Raw genomic sequence first — 18,977 nt, 5'->3', positions numbered from 1 at the left:
TTTTACCTCCAAAATCCTTGGGGAGAACCAAATTTTGGTTTTACCTCCAAAATCCTTGGTGAGAACCACTGAGCTCCAGCCCTCGAGCTGGGGCTGCACCCAGGCTGGGCAGGTTTGATTTTGAGACATAAACTTGAAGGAATTTAGAGATTTTAAAGGATTTAAGATTTCAGTTAGAGATAAGCTTTATTGGAGTTAATTAAAATAAATGGGTAGGCCTTGATGAAGTTAGTAGTTAACTAATAATTGATTGCTTGTCAGCACAATGTTTGGTTAGCTGGGTTTATAATGAAGAATATAGAAACTGATAAAATGGCTTTTAGGAAGATAAGACAGTTGTTTTTAGGAAGATAAGGCAATTGCTTTTAGGAAGATAAGACAATTGTTTTTAGAACATAAGACAATTGTAGGGCTCCTCTGCTCTGAAACAAATTGAAGATGAGGAATGGGAGTTCTACCAAAGGTTCATTTGTCACATTTGCATTGAAAAGGTAGAAAGGTCAGAATGAGGAAGACTTCATTTACTTCCTCATTTTGGGTCCCCTCCCCGTGAAAGGGACCCCATTTCAAGGAACAAACCGTGCATGCCTAATGGCTTTTGGGCTAATTACCATGGGAAACAGGGAATGGGATGGACCAAAGTTATTTGGGAGTTATCCCACAATAAACATCCACTTTCTAACTTTAAAATGTTAGAGTGTTTTTGGATATTGGTTCTAGATCAATATCCATATTGGGAATGGGATGTACCAAAGTTATCAATATATTTTGTATTTTGGGTGTTCAATACGTGTATTGAATTGATATCTATGGTTATCAAAATCCATAGATTTTGGATATCAAAATCCAGTGATTAATATCCATATTGGGAGTGGGATGTACGAAAGTTATCAATTTGTATTTTGGGTATTCAATACTTGTATAGATAAAAGATATAGATTATATATTATATAGATATAGAAAAGGTATAGATATAGATATAGATTTGTAATCACCTGTAAATTGCAGGGTATTTTTGGGAATTATCCCACAATAAACTTTCCCACAATAAATTATCCCACAATCCACTTTCTAACTAAACTGTTAGAGAGTTTTTAGATATTGGTACCAGATCAATATCCATATTGGGAACGGGATGTACCAAAGTTATCAATATATTTTATATTTTAGGTATTCAATACTTGTATAGACAAAAGGTATAGATTATATATTATATAGATGTAGAAAAGATATAGATATAGATACAGATTTGTAATCACCTGTAAATTGCAGGGTATTTTTGGGAATTATCCCACAATAAACATTCACTTTGTAACTAAACAGAGAGTTTTTGGATATTGGTACCAGATCAATATCCATATTGGGAGTTTGATTTACCAAAATTATCAATATGTATTTGTATTTTGGGTATTCAGTACTTGTATTGAATTGATATCTATGGATATCAAAATCCATAGATTTTGGATATCAAAATCCAGTGATCAATATCCATATTGGGAGTGGGATGTACCAAAGTTATCAATATGGATTTGTATTTTGGGTATTCAATACTTGTATAGATAAAAGATATAAATTATATATTATATAAATATAGAAAAAATATAGATATAGATATATATTTGTAATCACCTGTAAATTGCAGGGCGTTTTTGGGAATTATCCCACAATAAACATCCGCTTTCTAACTAAACTGTTAGAGAGTATTTGGATATTGGTACCAGATCAATATCCATATTGGGAATTTGATTTACCAAAATTATGAGTATGTATTTTTTATTTTGGGTATTCAATACTTGTATTGAATTGATATCTCTGGATATCAAAAGCCATAGATCAATATCCATATTGGGAATGGGATGCACCAAAGTTATCAATATATATTTTGTATTTTGGGTATTCAATACTTGGATAGATAAAAGATATAGATTATATATTATATAGATATAGATTTGTAATCACCTGTGAATTGCAGTGTGTGTTTGGGAGTTATCCCATAATAAACATCCACTTTCTAACTAAACTGTTAGGGAGTTTTTGGATATTGGTACCAGATCAATATCCATATTGGGAATTTGATTTACCAAAATTATCAATATGTATTTGTATTTTGGGTATTCAATACTTGTAGAGATAAAAGGACTCTGGGATCACCTGTGAATTGCAGTGTGGTTTTGGGAACAATCCCACCGTAACCATCCTATCTCTAATTTTAAACCTTTGGGGAGTTTTTGTCCGTCGCACTCTGAGGGTTTGGTTTGGGATCTTGGGTGGGCTCCAAGGAAATTCCAGCCTGGCTCTGGGAGGGTTTTGGGCAGAGCAAAGCCCCTGAGCTGTCCCCAAGCTGTCCCGTGTCCCTGAGCTGTCCCTGAGCTGTCCCGTGTCCCTGAGCTGTCCCTGAGCTGTCCCCGGGCTGTCCCTGAGCTGTCCCAGAGCTGTCCCTGAGCTGTCCCCGAGCTGTCCCCTGTCCCTGCAGGTGCCCGTCGCTGCGTCGCAGGGCTCTGAAGATGTCCAACAGCAACACGGCACAGGAGTCCCTGGAAATTATGAAGGAATCGGAAAAGAAGGTGGTGGAGGAATCTGTGAACAAAACCAAATTCGTGTCCCGGTCACCCAGCAAGGAGGAGGTGGAGAAGGATGGGGGCGAGGAGGTCGGCGTGCGCCAGGAGTCTCAGGTGAGCGTGGGCAGGGGAGCTGGGCCTCACCTGGGCCTCACCTGGGCCTCACCTGGGCCTCACCTGTCCCTCACCTGAAGCCTCACCTGTCCCTCACCTGGGCCTCACCTACAGCCTCACCTGTCCCTCACCTGAGCCTCACCTGTCCCTCACCTGCAGCCTCACCTGTCCCTCACCTGCAGCCTCACCTGTCCCTCACCTGGGCCTCACCTGTCCCTCACCTGTCCCTCACCTGGGCCTCACCTACAGCCTCACCTGGGCCTCACCTGCAGCCTCACCTGTCCCTCACCTGGGCCTCACCTGCAGCCTCACCTGGGCCTCACCTGTTCCTCACCTGTCCCTCACCTGCAGCCTCAGCTGGCCCTCACCTGCAGCCTCACCTGGGCCTCACCTGCACCCTCACCTGTACCTCACCTGGGCCTCACCTGTCCCTCACCTGTCCCTCACCTGCAGCCTCACCTGTCCCTCACCTGCAGCCTCACCTGAGCCTCACCTGTCCCTCACCTGCAGCCTCACCTGGGCCTCACCTGTCCCTCACCTGGGCCTCACCTGCAGCCTCACCTGTGCCTCACCTGCAGCCTCACCTGCAGCCTCACCTGTCCCTCACCTGGGCCTCACCTGTCCCTCACCTGTCCCTCACCTGGGCCTCACCTACAGCCTCACCTGGGCCTCACCTGTCCCTCACCTGTCCCTCACCTGCAGCCTCACCTGGGCCTTGCCTGGGCCTCACCTGCAGCCTCACCTGGGCTTTACCTGCAGCCTCACCTGCAGCCTCACCTGGGCCTCACCTGTCCCTCACCTGTCCCTCACCTGGGCTTCACCTGTCCCTCACCTGCAGCCTCACCTGGGCTTTACCTGCAGCCTCACCTGTCCCTCACCTGCAGCCTCACCTGTCCCTCATCTGGGCCTCACCTGGCCCTCACCTGTCCCTCACCTGCAGCCTCACCTGGGCCTTACCTGTCCCTCACCTGGGCTTCACCTGTCCCTCACCCGGGCCTCACCTGCAGCCTCACCTGGCCCTCACCTGCAGCCTCACCTGGGCCTCACCTGAGCCTCACCTGGGCCTCACCTGGGCCTCACCTGGGCCTCACCTGCAGCCTCACCTGCAGCCTCACCTGTCCCTCACCTAGGCCTCACCTGAGCCTCACCTGGGCCTCACCTGTCCCTCACCTGTCCCTCACCTGCAGCTTCCCATCCCTTCCCAAAGCATCCAGAGCCCCTCAGTGACCCCAGGCTGGGCAGGCTGATCCCTTCCTCCTCACTCAGGCTCTCCTGGCCAGAGGGGTTGAAATATTTCAATTTCAGTATTATATTTCAATTTCAATATATTATTTCAATTTCAATATATTATTTCAATATAATGTTTCAATTTCAGTATTATATTTCAATTTCAATATAATATTCCAATATAATATTTCAATTTCAGTATTATATTTCAATTTCAATATAAAATTTCAATATATAATTTCAATTTCAATATAATATTTCAATATAATGTTTCAATTTCAATATTTTAATATTATATTTCAATACAATATTGCAATTTCAGTATTCTATTTCAATTTCAATGTTATGTTTCAATATAATATTTATATTTCAATATAATATTTCAAAATAATAATTCAGTTATTCCACTGCCCTGCCAGGCAGGAATGTTTGAAATCTCAGATTGTATCCAGGCAGGAATGTTTGAAATCTCAGATTATATCCAGGTAGGAATGTTTGAAATCTCAGATTGTATCCATGCAGGAATGTTTGGAATCTCAGATTGTATCCAGGTAGGAATGTTTGAAATCCCAGATTATATCCGGGTAGGAATGTTTGAAATCTCAGATTATATCCGGGTAGGAATGTTTGAAATCTCAGATTATATCCGGGTAGGAATGTTTGAAATCTCAGATTATATCCAGGCAGGAATGTTTGAAATCTCAGATTCTATCCATGCAGGAATGTTTGAAATCTCAGATTGTATCCAGGCAGGAATGTTTGAAATCTCAGATTCTATCCATGCAGGAATGTTTGAAATCTCAGATTGTATCCAGGCAGGAATGTTTGGAATCTCGGATTGTGTCCAGGCAGGAATGTTTGGAATCTCAGATTATATCCATGTAGGAATGTTTGGCTCCTCCCTCTGGGCTCACATCTCCCAATGGGGTGATGGAATTTTATCAGCCATGCACTGACACTCACTGGCCCGTGAGCAGTAGATAATTACTAATTAATGGCCCAGTAACAGAAGATAATTAATAATTAATGGCCAATTCCCAGGAAGGGCAGGGAATTCCCAGATTGAGTTTTTGCCTTTTCCTCTCTCCACAGAAGCGAACGTCGAGTCACGGCCACGCCAGGAAAAGAGCCAAGGTAGGAGCTCTGCTGCCACCCCGGCGTTCCTCTTACTGGGCAGGTTAATTGGGAATTTTGTGCTTCAGTTAATAAAAGTAATAAAATAACTGATTATTCAGGGATTCCAAATAATTTTATATTTGTGTATTGAGGGGAATATTCCTCTTATTAAAATAACTGATTATTCAGGGATTCCAAATAATTTTATATTTGTGTATTGAGGGGAATATTCCTCTTATTAAAATAACTGATTATTCAGGGATTCCCAATAATTTTATATCTGTATATTGAGGGGTATATTCCTTTATTAAAATAACTGATTATACAGGGATTCCCAATAATTTTATATCTGAATATTGAGGGGAATATTCCCCTTATTAAAATGACTGATTATTCAGGGATTCCCAATAATTTTATATTTGTGTATTGAGGGGAATATTCCACTTATTGCACAGATTAATTGGGAATTTTATGCTTCAATTAATAAAAGGAATAAAATAACTGATTTATTCAGGGATTCTAAATCATTTTGTATCTGTATATTGAGGGGAATATTCCTCTTATTGGGGACTTAATTGGGAATTTTATGGTTCAATAAATAAAAGGAATTAAAAACTGGGATCCCAAGTCATTCTATATCTGTATATTGAGGGGAATATTCCTCTTATTAAAATAACTGATTTATTCAGGGATTCTAAATAATTTTGTATTTGTATATTGAGGGGAATATTCCTCTTATTAAAATAACTGATTATTCAGGGATTCCCAATAATTTTATATTTGTGTATTGAGGGGAATATTCCTCTTATTGGGGACTTAATTGGGAATTTTATGCTTCAATAAATAAAAGGAATTAAAAACTGGGATCCCAAGTCATTGTGTATCAGTATATTGAGGGGAATATTCCTTTATTAAAATAACTGATTATTCAGGGATTCCAAATAATTTTATATTTGTGTATTGATGGGAATATTCCTCTTATTAAAATAACTGATTATTCAGGGATTCCCAATAATTTTATATTTGTGTATTGAGGGGAATATTCCACTTATTGCGCAGATTAATTGGGAATTTTATGCTTTAATAAATAAAAGGAATAAGATAACTTATTATTCATGGATTGCACATAATTTTATATCTGAATATTAGGGAATATTCCTCTTATTGGGGAGTTTAATTGGGAATTTTATGCTTCAATAAATAAAAGGAATAAAAAAACTGGGATCCCAAGTCATTCTATATCTGCATATTGAGAGGAATATTTCTCTTATTAGGCAGATTAATTGGGAATTTCATGCTTCAGATAATAAAAGTAAATGATTATTCAGGGAATCCAAGTCATTCTATATCTGTATATTGATGGGAATATTCCTCTTATTAAAATAACTGATTATTCAGGGATTCCAAATAATTTTATATTTGTGTATTGAGGGGAATATTCCACTTATTGGGCAGATTAATTGGGAATTTTATGCTTCAATTAATAAAAGGAATAAAAAAAATGAGATTCCAAGTCATTCTATATCTGTATATTGAGGGGAATATTCCCCTTATTAAAATAACTGATTATTCAGGGATTCCCAATAATTTTATATCTGTGTATTGAGGGGAATATTCCTCTTATTGAGCACTTAATTGGGAATTTTATGCTTCAATTAATAAAAGGTGTAAAATAACTGATTTATTCAGGGATTCTAAATAATTTTGTATTTGTATATTGAGGGGAATATTCCTCTTATTGGGGGATATAATTGGGAATTTTATGCTTTAATAAATAAAAGGAATAAGATAACTGATTATTCATGGATTGCAAATAATTTTATATCTGAATATTGAGGGGAATATTCCTCTTATTGCGCAGATTAATTGGGAATTTTATGCTTCAATTAATAAAAGGAATAAAATAGCTGATTATTCAGGGATTCTAAATCATTCTGTATCTGTATATTGAGGGGAATATTGGGCAGGTTAATTGGGAATTTTGTGCTTTAAAGGCTGAAGGAATAAAATGACTGATTATTCAGGGATTCTAAATAATTTTATATATTCTAAATAATTTTAGAATGTATATATTCTAAATAATTCTAAATAATAATAATAATATATATTCTAAATAATATATATTCTAAATAATTCTAAATAATTTTATAATTTTATATCTGTATATTCAGGGGAAATATTCCTCTTATTGGGCAGATTAATTGGGATTTAATTGGGATTTTATTGGGAATGGCTGCCATGGGAATGCAGCTGCATCAGTTCAAGTATGAGTTTTACCTGAGGTGTTTTAACCATTCCCCTTTTTTAAATTTATTTTTGTTTTACCTTTTTCAGTCTAACTCAAAGCTGAAACTGGTCAGGAGCTTGGCTGTGTGTGAGGAATCCTCAGGCCCCTTCGTGGATGGGCTGCTGGAGTCTCAGGTACACCTAAAATAAGATAAATCTGGGAATTTGAAAGCCCAAAAAAAATCAGAAATTATCCAGCTCTTGCTCTTGTGTGCCTTGAGGAGCCAAAAAAATTCCTCCAAGAGCTTTTTGAGACCTTCCTGAGCTGCTTTTCTGCTCAGGAAATGTCTGAAACTCCTTTTTTTTATTTTATTTCCCACTTCAGGACATCATCCAGCTGCACGTGAGCTGCCCCTCTGACAAGGAAGAGGAAAAATCCACAAAAGATGGGGTGGAAAAAGAGGAAAAAGAGAAAAATAAAGAGAAAACACCAAGGAGGATGCTCTCTCGAGGTCAGGTGCTGCTCTTGGAACCTTCTGGAAGTTGGGCAGGTGGTTGGGCGGGTTTGGGTTTTTGGTGATTTTGGGAGAAAAAAATTTAAAAGGTTTTTGGTTTTGTTTTTGTTTTTTTAAGCAAAGGAAATTTAAGTGGGTTTTTTTAAATGGGTGTGGAGAAAATATTTTTTTTGGAGGGGGAAAAGTGGGAAAAAATTGTTTATTTACTAGGTAAAGTGTTTGTTAGTGTAAAAAATGAGGCACTGGAGAGGGCTCCAGGGTTTGCCTGGATTCTTCTCTTCTGCAGGTTCACCCACACTCTTCCCTTTTTTCTTTTCCCCTTTTTCCTTTTCCCCTTTTTTTCTTTCCCCCCTTTTTTCCTTTTCCCTTTTTTCCTTTTCCCCCTTTTTTTTCTTTCCCCTTTTTCCTTTTCCCCTTTTTTCCTTTTCCCCTTTTTTCCTTTCCCTGTTTTTTTCCTTTTCCCCTTTTTCCCCTTCCCCCCTTTTTCCCCTTCCCCCCTTTTTCCCCTTCCCCCTTTTTTCCTTTTCCCTTTTTTTCCTTTTCCCCCTTTTTTTCTTTCCCCTTTTTCATTTCCCCCCTTTTTTTCTTCCCCCTTTTTTTCCTTTTCCCTTTTTTCCTTTTTCCCCATTTTCCCACCCCCCTTTTTTCCTTTTCCCCTTTTTTTCCTTTTCCCCCTTTTTTTCCTTTTCCCCCTTTCTCCCTTTATTCCTTCCCCCCTTTTTCCCTTTTCTCCCTTTTTCCCTTTTCCCCCTTTTTTTCTTTTCTCCCCCTTTTTTTCTTTTCTCCCCCTTTTTTTCTTTTCTCCCCCTTTTTTCCCCTTTTTCCCTTCCCCCCTTTTTTCCCTTTCCCCCCTTTTTCCCTTTTCCCCCTTTTTCCTTTTCCCCCATTTTTTCCTTCCCCCCTTTCTTCCTTTTCCCCCCTTTTTTTCCTTCCCTCTGTGCTCTCCCAATAAAATAAATTTATTAATTTTTTTTCCTGCCATTGTTATATTTTTTTTTTCAGATTCCAGCCAGGAATATACAGACTCCACTGGAATAGATTTGCATGAATTTTTAGTAAATACACTGAAAAAAAACCCAAGGTAGGTCATGGTCAATAAAACAACTCCCTGTAATTTTATATCCTGTTTAATTCCAAATGTGGAATTGTGTGTGATGTGGAGAGGGAAGGACAAATAATTTGTTTGAATGCAAAGAAATCATTTTAATTGCTTTAAAACCTTTTCTATAAATGGTTTTCAAGTGCCAGCCTGTGAAGGGAATAATCAGTGGGATTGAGGAAAGGGAATGGCAAAGTTGGAGCTTCCAGCAGAGATTCAGGCTTTCCAAAGCCAAGAATTACTAGCAAAACAAAAAAATCTGGTGTTTAATTTAATATATTTGACAAACAAGAAGTTTTTTAGCTCATTTCTGTGTAAAATCTGTGGATTTTTCTTCTGCAGGACAGGGCTGGCAGCAGGGGGAGGCAGTTCCCTGTCCCTAAAGTGAATTTTTAATCTTTCTTTTTATCCTGGCAGGGACAGAATGATGCTGCTCAAGTTGGAACAGGAGATTCTGGAGTTCATCAGTGACAACAAGTGAGTAACCCTCAGGGTTGTGCCCAGCAAGAGGAAGTTTGGAATCGACATTTGGGAATTTGGGAATTTGAAAATTAGCAATTTGGGCTGCCAGGGGAGCAGGGTGAGGATGTTCTCCTGTGCATTCCCAAGGGAGATTTGGGAATTTGGGAATTTGAAAATTGGCAGTTTGGGCTGCCAGGGGAGCAGGGTGGGGATGTTCTCCTGTGCACCCTGACGTGGCAGGGCTGGAACTGACTGTCCCCTGTCCCTGTCCTTGTGCCCAGCAAAGGAAGTTTGGAATCGACATTTAGGAATTTGGGAATTTGAAAATTGGCAATTTGGGCTGCCAGGGGAGCTGGGTGAGGATGTTCTCCTGTGCATTCCCAACAGAGATTTGGGAATTTGGGATTTGAAAATCAGCAATTTGGGCTGCCAGGGGAACACAGTGGGGATGTTCTCCTGTGCATCCTGACATGGCAGGGGTGGAACTGACTGTCCCCTGTCCCTGTCCCTGTCCTTGTGCCCAGCAAAGGAAGTTTGGGAATTTGAAAATTAGCAATTTGGGCTGCCAGGGGAGCAGAGTGAGGATGTTCTCCTGTGCATTCCCAACAGAGATTTGGGAATTTGGAAATTTGAAAATCAGCAATTTGGGCTGCCAGGGGAGCAGGCTGGGGATGTTCTCCTGTGCATCCTGACGTGGCAGGGGTGGAACTGACTGTCCCCTGTCCCCTGTCCCCAGCAATCAGTTCAAGAAGTTCCCCCAGATGACCTCGTACCACCGCATGCTGCTGCACCGCGTGGCCGCCTACTTCGGGATGGATCACAACGTGGACCAGACTGGCAAGGCCGTGATCATCAACAAGACCAGTAACACACGGATGTAAGGCCCTTCCCCTTCTTCTTCCCCTTTCCTCTTCCCCTTTCCCCCTCTTCTTCCCCTTCTTCTTCTTCCCATTTCCCATTCATTTTTTCCTTTCCCTTTCCCCCTTTCTTTCTCCTGTTTTCCCCTTTCCCTTCCCCTTTCCCCTTCCCCTTCTCTTCCCCTTCCCCTTTTCCATTCCCTTTTCCTTTCCCTTTTCCCCTTCCCCCTTCTCTTCCCCTTCTTCCTTTTTCCCTTTCCTTTCTCTTTTCCCTTCCCCTTCTTCCCCTTCCCCTTTCCTTTTCTCCTTTTCCTTTCCCTTTTTCCTTCCCCTTCCCCTTTATCATTTTCCTTCCCCTTTCCTTTTTTCCCTTTTCCCTTCCCTTTTCCCTTTTCCCTTTCTCTTTCCCTTCCCCTTCTCATCCCCTTCTTTTCCCCCTTCTTCTTCCCATTCCCCTTTTCCTTTCCCTTTTTTCCCTTCCCCTTTCCCCTTCTCTCCCCTTCTTTTCCCATTTTCCCTTCCCTTCTTCCCTTCTTCCCTTTTTCCCTTTCTCCTTTTCCTTCCCCTTTTTCCTTCCCCTTTCCCCTTTCCCTTTCCTTCCCCCTTTCCCTCTTTCCTTCCCCCTTTGCCTTTTCCCCTTCTCTTCCCCTTCTTCTCCCTTTTTCCCTTTTTCCCTTTTTCCTTTTTTCCCTTTTTCCCTTCTTCCCTTCTTCCCCTTCTTTTTCCCTTTTCCCTTTGTCCTGTCCCTTTTCCCTTTTCTTCCCCTTCTTCTTCTCTTTCTTCTTCCCCTTCCTCTTCCCCTTCCCCTTTCCCCTTCTCTTCCCCTTCTTCTTCCTTTTTCCCTTCCCTTTTCCTTTCCCCTTTTTCCTTTTTCCTTTCCCTTTTCCCCTTCTTCTTCACTTTTCCCTTTCCCTTTTCCCTTTCCATTCTTCCCCTTCCCCCTTTCTCTTTTTCCCTTCTATTCCCCTTCTTCTTCCCCTTCCTCTTTATCCTTTTCCTTTCCCTTCCCCTTCTCTTTCTACTTCCTCTTTCCATTTTTCCCTTTCCCTTCTTCCCCTTCCCCTTCCCCTTTCCCCTTCTCTTCCCCTTCTTCTTCCTTTTTCCCTTCTTCCCCTTCCCCTTTTCCCTTTTTCCTGTCCCTTTTCCCTTCTCTTCCCCTTCTTCTTCTCTTTCTTCTTCCCCTTCCTCTTCCCCTTTTCCCTTCCCCTTTTTCCTCTCCCTTCCCCACAGCCCACCAATGCTCTGCAGCAGGATGATTTCCACACCACATTTCCATTATTTTTTTGCCTCATGAGAGCTGAAGATCCCTCTCTAGAAGAACCAAAATCATGGAATGAAGGCAATAGGGAAGAAAAATCTTTTCCTTCTATCTCTCCCTGCCTCTCCACAACTCCTGGACTAGGAACAGGAGCTGAAATTCCACCCTAAAAATCATCCTGGGGCTGTTTTTCCCCCTCCTAACAAGAGTTGGTTTCCTTGCAGCCCTGAGCAGAGATTCTCTGAGCACATCAAGGATGAGAAGAACGCAGAATTCCCTCAGAGGTTCATCCTGAAAAGGGACGACACCAGCATGGATCGGGACGACAACCAGGTGAGGAGGGCAGGGGGGCACTGCAGCCTTGGCAAAATCACAAAACAGGAAAAAACTCCCCCAAAATCCTCCTGGGTTTCATTTCACAGAGGACCCAAATCTGAATTTTGTGAAAGATTTTTTTCCAAATATTATAAAAAATGGATGAAGAATTGCTATGGCTGTGCTTCCCCATTCCCCACAATCAGCCAGAGGACAGGCCAGGTTTTAAAGTGGAGCCTTTTCCCAAGGTTTCTTTGGGAATATTCCTGGGAATATTCCTGGTGCTTTCCGCTCTTGGAGCAAGCCATGCCCTCCCCCAGGGGTCTCACCTTGATAAAATCATGGAATAATTGGGGTTGGAATAGACCTGAAAGCTCATCCAGGTCTTGGTTTCCCTGAGAGTTCCCCCTGAAACCAGGGGGATATTCCTGATTTTCCCTCTGAATATTCCTGATTTTCCCCATGAAACCAAGGTGATATTCCTGATTTTCCAGGGTGATATTCCTGATTTTCCCTCTGAATATTCCTGATTTTCTGAAACCAGGGTGATATTCCTGATTTTCCAGGGTGATATTCCTGATTTTCCCTCTGAATATTCCTGATTTTCTGAAACCAAGGTGATATTCCTGATTTTCCCTCTGAATATTCCTGATTTTCCCCATGGAACCAGGGTGATATTCCTGACTGTAACCAGGGTGATATTCCTGATATTTTCCCCATGAAACCAGGGTGATATTCCTGATTTTCCAGGGTGATATTCCTGATATTTTCCCTATGAAACCAGGGTGATATTCCTGATTTTCCCTCTGAATATTCCTGATATTTTCCCCATGAAACCAGGGTGATATTCCTGATATTTTCCCCATGAAACCAGAGTGATATTCCTGACTGAAACCAGGGTGATATTCCTGATATTTTCCCCCTCAAACCAGGGTGATATTCCTGATTTTCCAGGGTGATATTCCTGACTGAAACCAGGGTGATATTCCTGATATTTTCCCTGTGACACCAGGGTGATATTCCTGATTTTCCCTCTGAATATTCCTGATTTTCCCCATGGAACCAGGGTGATATTCCTGATTTTCCAGGGTGATATTCCTGATATTTTCCCCATGAAACCAGGGTGATGTTTCTGATTTTCCCCCTCAAACCAGGTTGATATTCCTGATTTTCCCCATGGAACCAGGGTGATATTCCTGATTTTCCAGGGTGATATTCCTGATATTTTCCCCATGGAACCAGGGTGATATTCCTGATTTTCCCCATGGAACCAGGGTGATATTCCTGATTTCTGCCTCATGCAGAACTCAGGTTTCTATTTGGGAATCTCCAGGAATATCCACCCTGACACCTCTGGCAGCTTCATCCCCACACTCAGGTGTCTCCAAGGCAGGTCCAGGCGCAGAAAATCACCGAATCCACCAAAAATCCACAATTCCCACCCAAAATTCCCAGCAGCTGGCTGCTCCTGCTGACCCCTGAGCTGTGTTTGTCCCTTCAGATCAGACTCCCCTTGCAGGATGGGAGAAGGAGCAAATCCATCGAGGAGCGGGAGGAGGAATATCAGCGCGTCAGGGAGAGGATCTTTGCACGAGAGGTGAGCTCGGATTGTCCACCAAATTAATTAATTATTCACCAAATTCATTATTTTTATTATTATTATTATTATTATTAGTCCAGGACCCTCCTGGAGCTTTGGGCCACAAAGTTCCCCCTTGATTATTCCAAGATGTTGTTGCATATTTTTTTTTTTATTACTGATTTTTTCAGAATTTTGGGGGTGTCCCAGTGGATTCCAGCTGCCAGCAAAGGTGGCTTGAGGTTCTGGGCTGGAGGACCTGCAGCCTCCAGTCTGCTCCTTCCATAAAATTTCAGGGAATTTGGGCATTCCTAGGTTGAATTTGGATATTCCTTGGTGGAATTTGATATTCCCAGGAGGAATTTAGGCTTTCCTGGGTGGAATTTGGATTCCCAGGAGGAAACTGGGCATTCCCATGAGGATTTTAGTCATTCCCAGGAGGAATTTAATAATTCCAAGGAGGAATTTGGGCATTCCCAAGAGGAATTTAGTCCTTCCTAGGAGGGATTTGGGCCTTCCTAGGTGGGATTTAATATTGCCAGCAGGAATTCTATATTCCCAGGTGGAATTGAGCATTCCCAGGAGGAGTTTGGGCATTTCCAAGGAGAAATTTGGTATTCACAGAAGAAATTTGGGCCTTCCCAAGAGGAATTTGGGCATTTTCAGGAAGAATTTAGGCCTTCCTATGTGGAATTTGGGCATTCCCATGAGGGATTTTGGCATTCCCATGAGGGATTTGGGCCTTTCCATGAGGGATTTGGGCCTTCCTTGGTGGAATTTGATATTCCCAGGAGGAAACTGGGCATTCCCATGAGGATTTTAGTCCTTCCCAGGAGGAATTGGGCATTCTCTGAAGGAATTTGGGCATTCCTAGGAGGAGTTAGGGCATTTCCAAGGAGGAATTTGGGCCTTCCTTGGTGGAATTGGGCATTTCCAGGAGGAATTTAATACTTTCAGGGAGGATTTGGGTATTCCCAGAAGGAGTTTAGGCCTTATTAGGTGGAATTTGGGCATTCCTAGGTGGAATTTGATATTCCCAGGAGGAAATTGGGCAGTCCCAGGAGGAGTTTGGGCATTCCCAAGAGGAATTTAGGCCTTACTAGGTGGAATTTGATATTCCCAGGAGGAGCTGGGCAATCCTAGGAGGAACTTGGGCCTTCCCAAGAGGAGTTTGGGCATTTTCAGGAAGAATTTGGGCCTTCCTATGTGGAATTTGGGCATTCCCATGAGGGATTTGGGCCTTTCCATGAGGGATTTGGGCCTTCCTTGGTGGAATTTGATATTCCCAGGAGGAAACTGGGCATTCCCATGAGGATTTTAGTCATTCCCAGGAGAAATTTGGGCGTTCCTAGAAGGAATTTAGGCCTTCCTTGGTGGAATTTGATATTCCCAGGTGGAATTTAATACTTCCAAGGAGGAATTTGGGTATTCCCAGGAGGAATTTAGGCCTCCTCAGGAGCAATTTGGTATTGACAGAAGAAATTTGGGCGTTCCCAGGAGGGATTTGAGCATTTCCAGGAGAAGTTTGGACATTGCCAGGAGGAATTTGATATTCCCAGGAGGAAATTGGGCATTCCCAGGAGGAATTTAGTCCTTCCTAGGAGGGATTTGGGCCTTCCTAGGTGGGATTTAATATTGCCAAGAGGAATTTGATATTCCCCTGTGGAATTGAGCATTCCCAGGAGGAGTTTGGGCATTTCCAAGGAGAAATTTGGTATTCACAGAAGAAATTTGGGCCTTCCCAGGAGGAATTTGGGCATTTTCAGGAAGAATTTAGGCCTTCCTATGTGGAATTTGGGCCTTCCCATGAGGGATTTGGGCCTTCCCATGAGGGATTTGGGCCTTCCTTGGTGGAATTTTATATTCCCAGGTGGAATTGAGCATTTCCAGGAGGGATTTGGGCATTCCCATGAGGGATTTGGGCCTTCCTAGGTGGAATTTGATATTGCCAGGAGGAATTTTATATTCCCAGGTGGAATTGAGCATTTTCAGGAGGGATTTGGGCATTCCTGGGTGGAATTTGGGCTTTCCCAGGAGGAATTTGGGCATTCCCAGGAGGAATTTAGGCCTTACTAGGTGGAATTTGATATTCCCAGGAGGAATTTGGGCACTCCCAGATGAAATTTGACCATTCCCAGAAGGAATTTCGTCCTTCCCAGGAGGAGCTGGGAGATCTCAGGGATCAGGAAAGGTTCTGGATGGAGCTCCACAGGGATCTGTTGTGCAGGGGGCTCAGCACCCCCCTCAGCACCCTCTGCGTGCCATCCCCACCCTCTGGAATTCATTAATTTATTTTTTTCAGGGTTTTTTTTTTAAGTCTCTTTTTTTCTTTCCTCTTCATCTGCATGTTGCTGCTCCCAGTCTGGCCAGAATGGATTCCTCACAGACAGCAGGTGAGTGCTGCCCTGGCATGGTTTAAATGCCATTTCATGATTTAAAATACCCTTTCATGATTTTAAATGCCCTTTCATGATTTAAAATGCCCCTTTCATGATTTAAAATGCCCTGGCATGATTTAAAATGCCATTTCATGATTTAAAATGCCCCTTCATGATTTAAAATGCCATTTCATGATTTAAAATGCCCCTTCATGATTTAAAATGCCCCATTCATGATTTAAAATGCCCCTTCATGATTTAAAATGCCATTTCATGATTTAAAATGGCATTTCATGATTTAAAATGCCATTTCATGATTTAAAATGCCCCTTTCATGATTTAAAATGCCCCTTTCATGATTTAAAATGCCCTGGCATGATTTAAACTGCCCTTTCATGATTTAAAATGCCCCTTTCATGATTTAAAATGCCCTTTTCATGATTTAAAATGCCATTTCATGATTTAAAATGCCCTTTCATGATTTAAAATGCCCTGGCATGATTTAAAATGCCCCTTTCATGATTTAAAATGCCCTTTCATGATTTAAAATGCCCTTTTCATGATTTAAAATGCCCCTTTCATGATTTAAAATTCCCCTTCATGATTTAAAATGCCCCTTTCATGATTTAAAATGCCCCTTTCATGATTTAAAATGCCCCTTTCATGATTTAAAATGCCCTTTCATGATTTAAAATGTTGATTTTCTCTCACCACACTCCCCACAGAATGCTTTTCTTGTAGCTCTCACAGGCAGAGACAGATTTGCAGGGATTTCCCTGTGATTTGTTTGTGCCATGGTGAATCCTCCAGTGGAGTTTTCTTTCGATTTTTATTCCTTTTTTTTTTGGCTGATTAAAATGAAAAAGGAAGGTGGAAATGGCAGGGAGGAATTCCAGCAGTTTTTGATCCTCTTTTTCCCCAAAAAGACAGGAAATCCCCATCCCTGCCTTTCTGCCTGCTGGGTTTTGGCAGGATCACAGAATCAATCACAAAATCACAGAATTACAGAATCAATCACAGAATTACAGAATTACAGAATCACAGAATCAATCACAGGATCACAGAATTAGAGAATCACAGAGAATCCCAGAATTAGAGAATCACAGAATTAGAGAATCACAGAATCACAGAATCAATCACAGAATCACAGAATCAATTACAAAATCACAGAATCACAAAATCAATCACAGAATCACATAATCACAGAATTACAGAATCACAGGATCACAGGATCAATCACAGGATCAATCACAGAATCAATCACAGAATCCCAGAATCAATCACAGATTCAATCACAGAATTACAGAATGACAGAATTACAGAATCACAGAATCAATCACAGAATCAATAACAGAATCACAGAATCAATCACAGAATCCCAGAATCCCAGAATCAATCACAGAATCACAGGATCAATCACAGAATCAATCACAGAATCAATCACAGAATCAATCACAGAATCACAGGATCAATCACAGAATCAATCACAGAATCAATCACAGAATCACAGTATCAATCACAGAATTACAGAATCCAAGAATCAATCACAGAATTACAGAATCAATTACAGAATGACAGAATCAATCCCAGAATCAATCACTGAATCACAGAATTACAGAATCAATCACAGAATCACAGAATCAATCACAGAATCAATCACAGAATCCCAGAATCGATCACAGAATCCCAGAATCGATCACAGAATCAATCACAGAATCAATCACAGAATCAATCACAGAATCACAGAATCAATCACAGAATCTCAGAATCGATCACAGAATCAATCACAGAATCTAAATTTTTACACCACATTTTTACACCAATATTGTGTAAATTTTTCCACTCTCTGGAGCAGAATTTCACCCTTTGCTCTGTGCAGGGGCGCCCGGGAGGGGCTGGGCAGGAGCCCCGGCAGCCGCCAGAGCAGCACCGAGAGCGAGATCAAATCCCTGGAGCCCAGTTTGGCTCCCAAATAAACACCCAAAAAACACCTAAAACCCATCAAACCAAACGTAAACCACAGCATTTCCAGCACCAAATAAAACTAGTAAAAAACTAAATAAAAAAACTAAATAAACTGAACATACACCACACTGTTCCTGCCCTGGAGCCCAATTTGACTCCCAACTAAACACCCAAAAAACCACCAACAGCTCACACCTATAACCCACCAAACCAAACCTGAACTTACCCCTAAACATTTCCAACACTGAAAAAATGAATAAAAACCTAAATAAAAACCCCAAAAAACCACCAACATCTCACACCTATAACCCACCAAACCAAACCTGAACTTACCCCTAAACATTTCCAACACCGAAAAAATGAATAAAAACCTAAATAAAAACCCCAAAAAACCACCAACATCTCACACCTATAACCCACCCAACCAAACCTGAACTTAAACCTAAACATTTCCAACACTGAAAAAGGGAATAAAAACCTAAACAAAAACCCCAAAAAACCACCAACATCTCACACCTATAAGCCACCAAACCAAACCTGAAGCACAGCATTTCCAACACCAAAAAAACAAATAAAAACCTAAATAAAAACCCCAAAAAACCACCAACATCTCACACCTATAACCCACCCAACCAAACCTGAACCCCACAGCATTTCCAACACAAAAAAACCAAATAAAAACCCCAAAAAACCACCAACATCTCACACCTATAACCCACCCAACCAAACCTGAACCCCACAGCATTTCCAACACCAAAAAAACCGAATAAAAATCCGAAATAAACCAAACTATGACCCCAAAATTTTTTTTTTTCTAAATTTTTACACCAATATTCTCTAAATTTTTACATCAATATTGTCAAATTTTTACACCAATATTGTGTAAATTTTTCCACTCCCTGGAGCGGAGTTTGACCCTTTGCTCTCTGCAGGGGCGCCCGGGAGGGGCTGGGCAGGAGCCCCGGCAGCCGCCAGAGCAGCACCGAGAGCGAGATCAAATCCCTGGAGCCGCGGCCCTGGAGCAGCACGGACTCGGACGGCTCCATGCGCAGCCTGAGGCCGCCCGTCACCAAGGCCAGCAGCTTCAGTGGCATCTCCATCCTCACCCGGGGGGACAGCGTGGGCAGCAGCAAGGGCAGCGCCGGCAGCCGCAGCTCGCGGGCAGGTACGGGGGGAGCTGGGGCAGAGCGGAGATGGGGTGGGGAATGGGGGTGTTGGACTGGGAAAGGGGAGCTGGGGTGGGATCTTCATGGAGATCTTCGTGGAGAGATCTTCATGGAGATCTTCGTGGAGAGCTTCACCTGCCAG

At 42.0% G+C, this 18,977-nt stretch overlaps 1 protein-coding gene across 1 annotated transcript in view; it reads left to right on the top strand.

Moving 5' to 3' along the window:
• R3HDM2 (R3H domain containing 2) overlaps window positions 1–18,977 on the top strand; it is a 71,187-nt gene that overhangs the window by 15,582 nt on the left and 36,628 nt on the right. Inside the window, exons 2-12 of the mRNA XM_058042205.1 lie at window positions 2,474–2,672; window positions 4,992–5,033; window positions 7,350–7,436; window positions 7,627–7,753; window positions 8,759–8,837; window positions 9,273–9,332; window positions 10,054–10,194; window positions 11,657–11,765; window positions 13,249–13,344; window positions 15,688–15,719; window positions 18,602–18,834. Coding sequence (XP_057898188.1) covers window positions 2,505–2,672; window positions 4,992–5,033; window positions 7,350–7,436; window positions 7,627–7,753; window positions 8,759–8,837; window positions 9,273–9,332; window positions 10,054–10,194; window positions 11,657–11,765; window positions 13,249–13,344; window positions 15,688–15,719; window positions 18,602–18,834 — 1,174 coding nt within the window. The 5' untranslated portion in view covers window positions 2,474–2,504. The remainder of the gene's footprint in view (window positions 1–2,473; window positions 2,673–4,991; window positions 5,034–7,349; window positions 7,437–7,626; window positions 7,754–8,758; window positions 8,838–9,272; window positions 9,333–10,053; window positions 10,195–11,656; window positions 11,766–13,248; window positions 13,345–15,687; window positions 15,720–18,601; window positions 18,835–18,977) is intronic.

The sequence above is a fragment of the Melospiza georgiana genome, chromosome 29, assembly GCF_028018845.1.
Source record: "Melospiza georgiana isolate bMelGeo1 chromosome 29, bMelGeo1.pri, whole genome shotgun sequence".
In the NCBI taxonomy this organism is placed as follows: domain Eukaryota; kingdom Metazoa; phylum Chordata; class Aves; order Passeriformes; family Passerellidae; genus Melospiza; species Melospiza georgiana.
The sequence above is the reverse complement of the archived record's forward strand: the minus strand, read 5'-3'. Positions and strand labels throughout refer to the sequence as shown.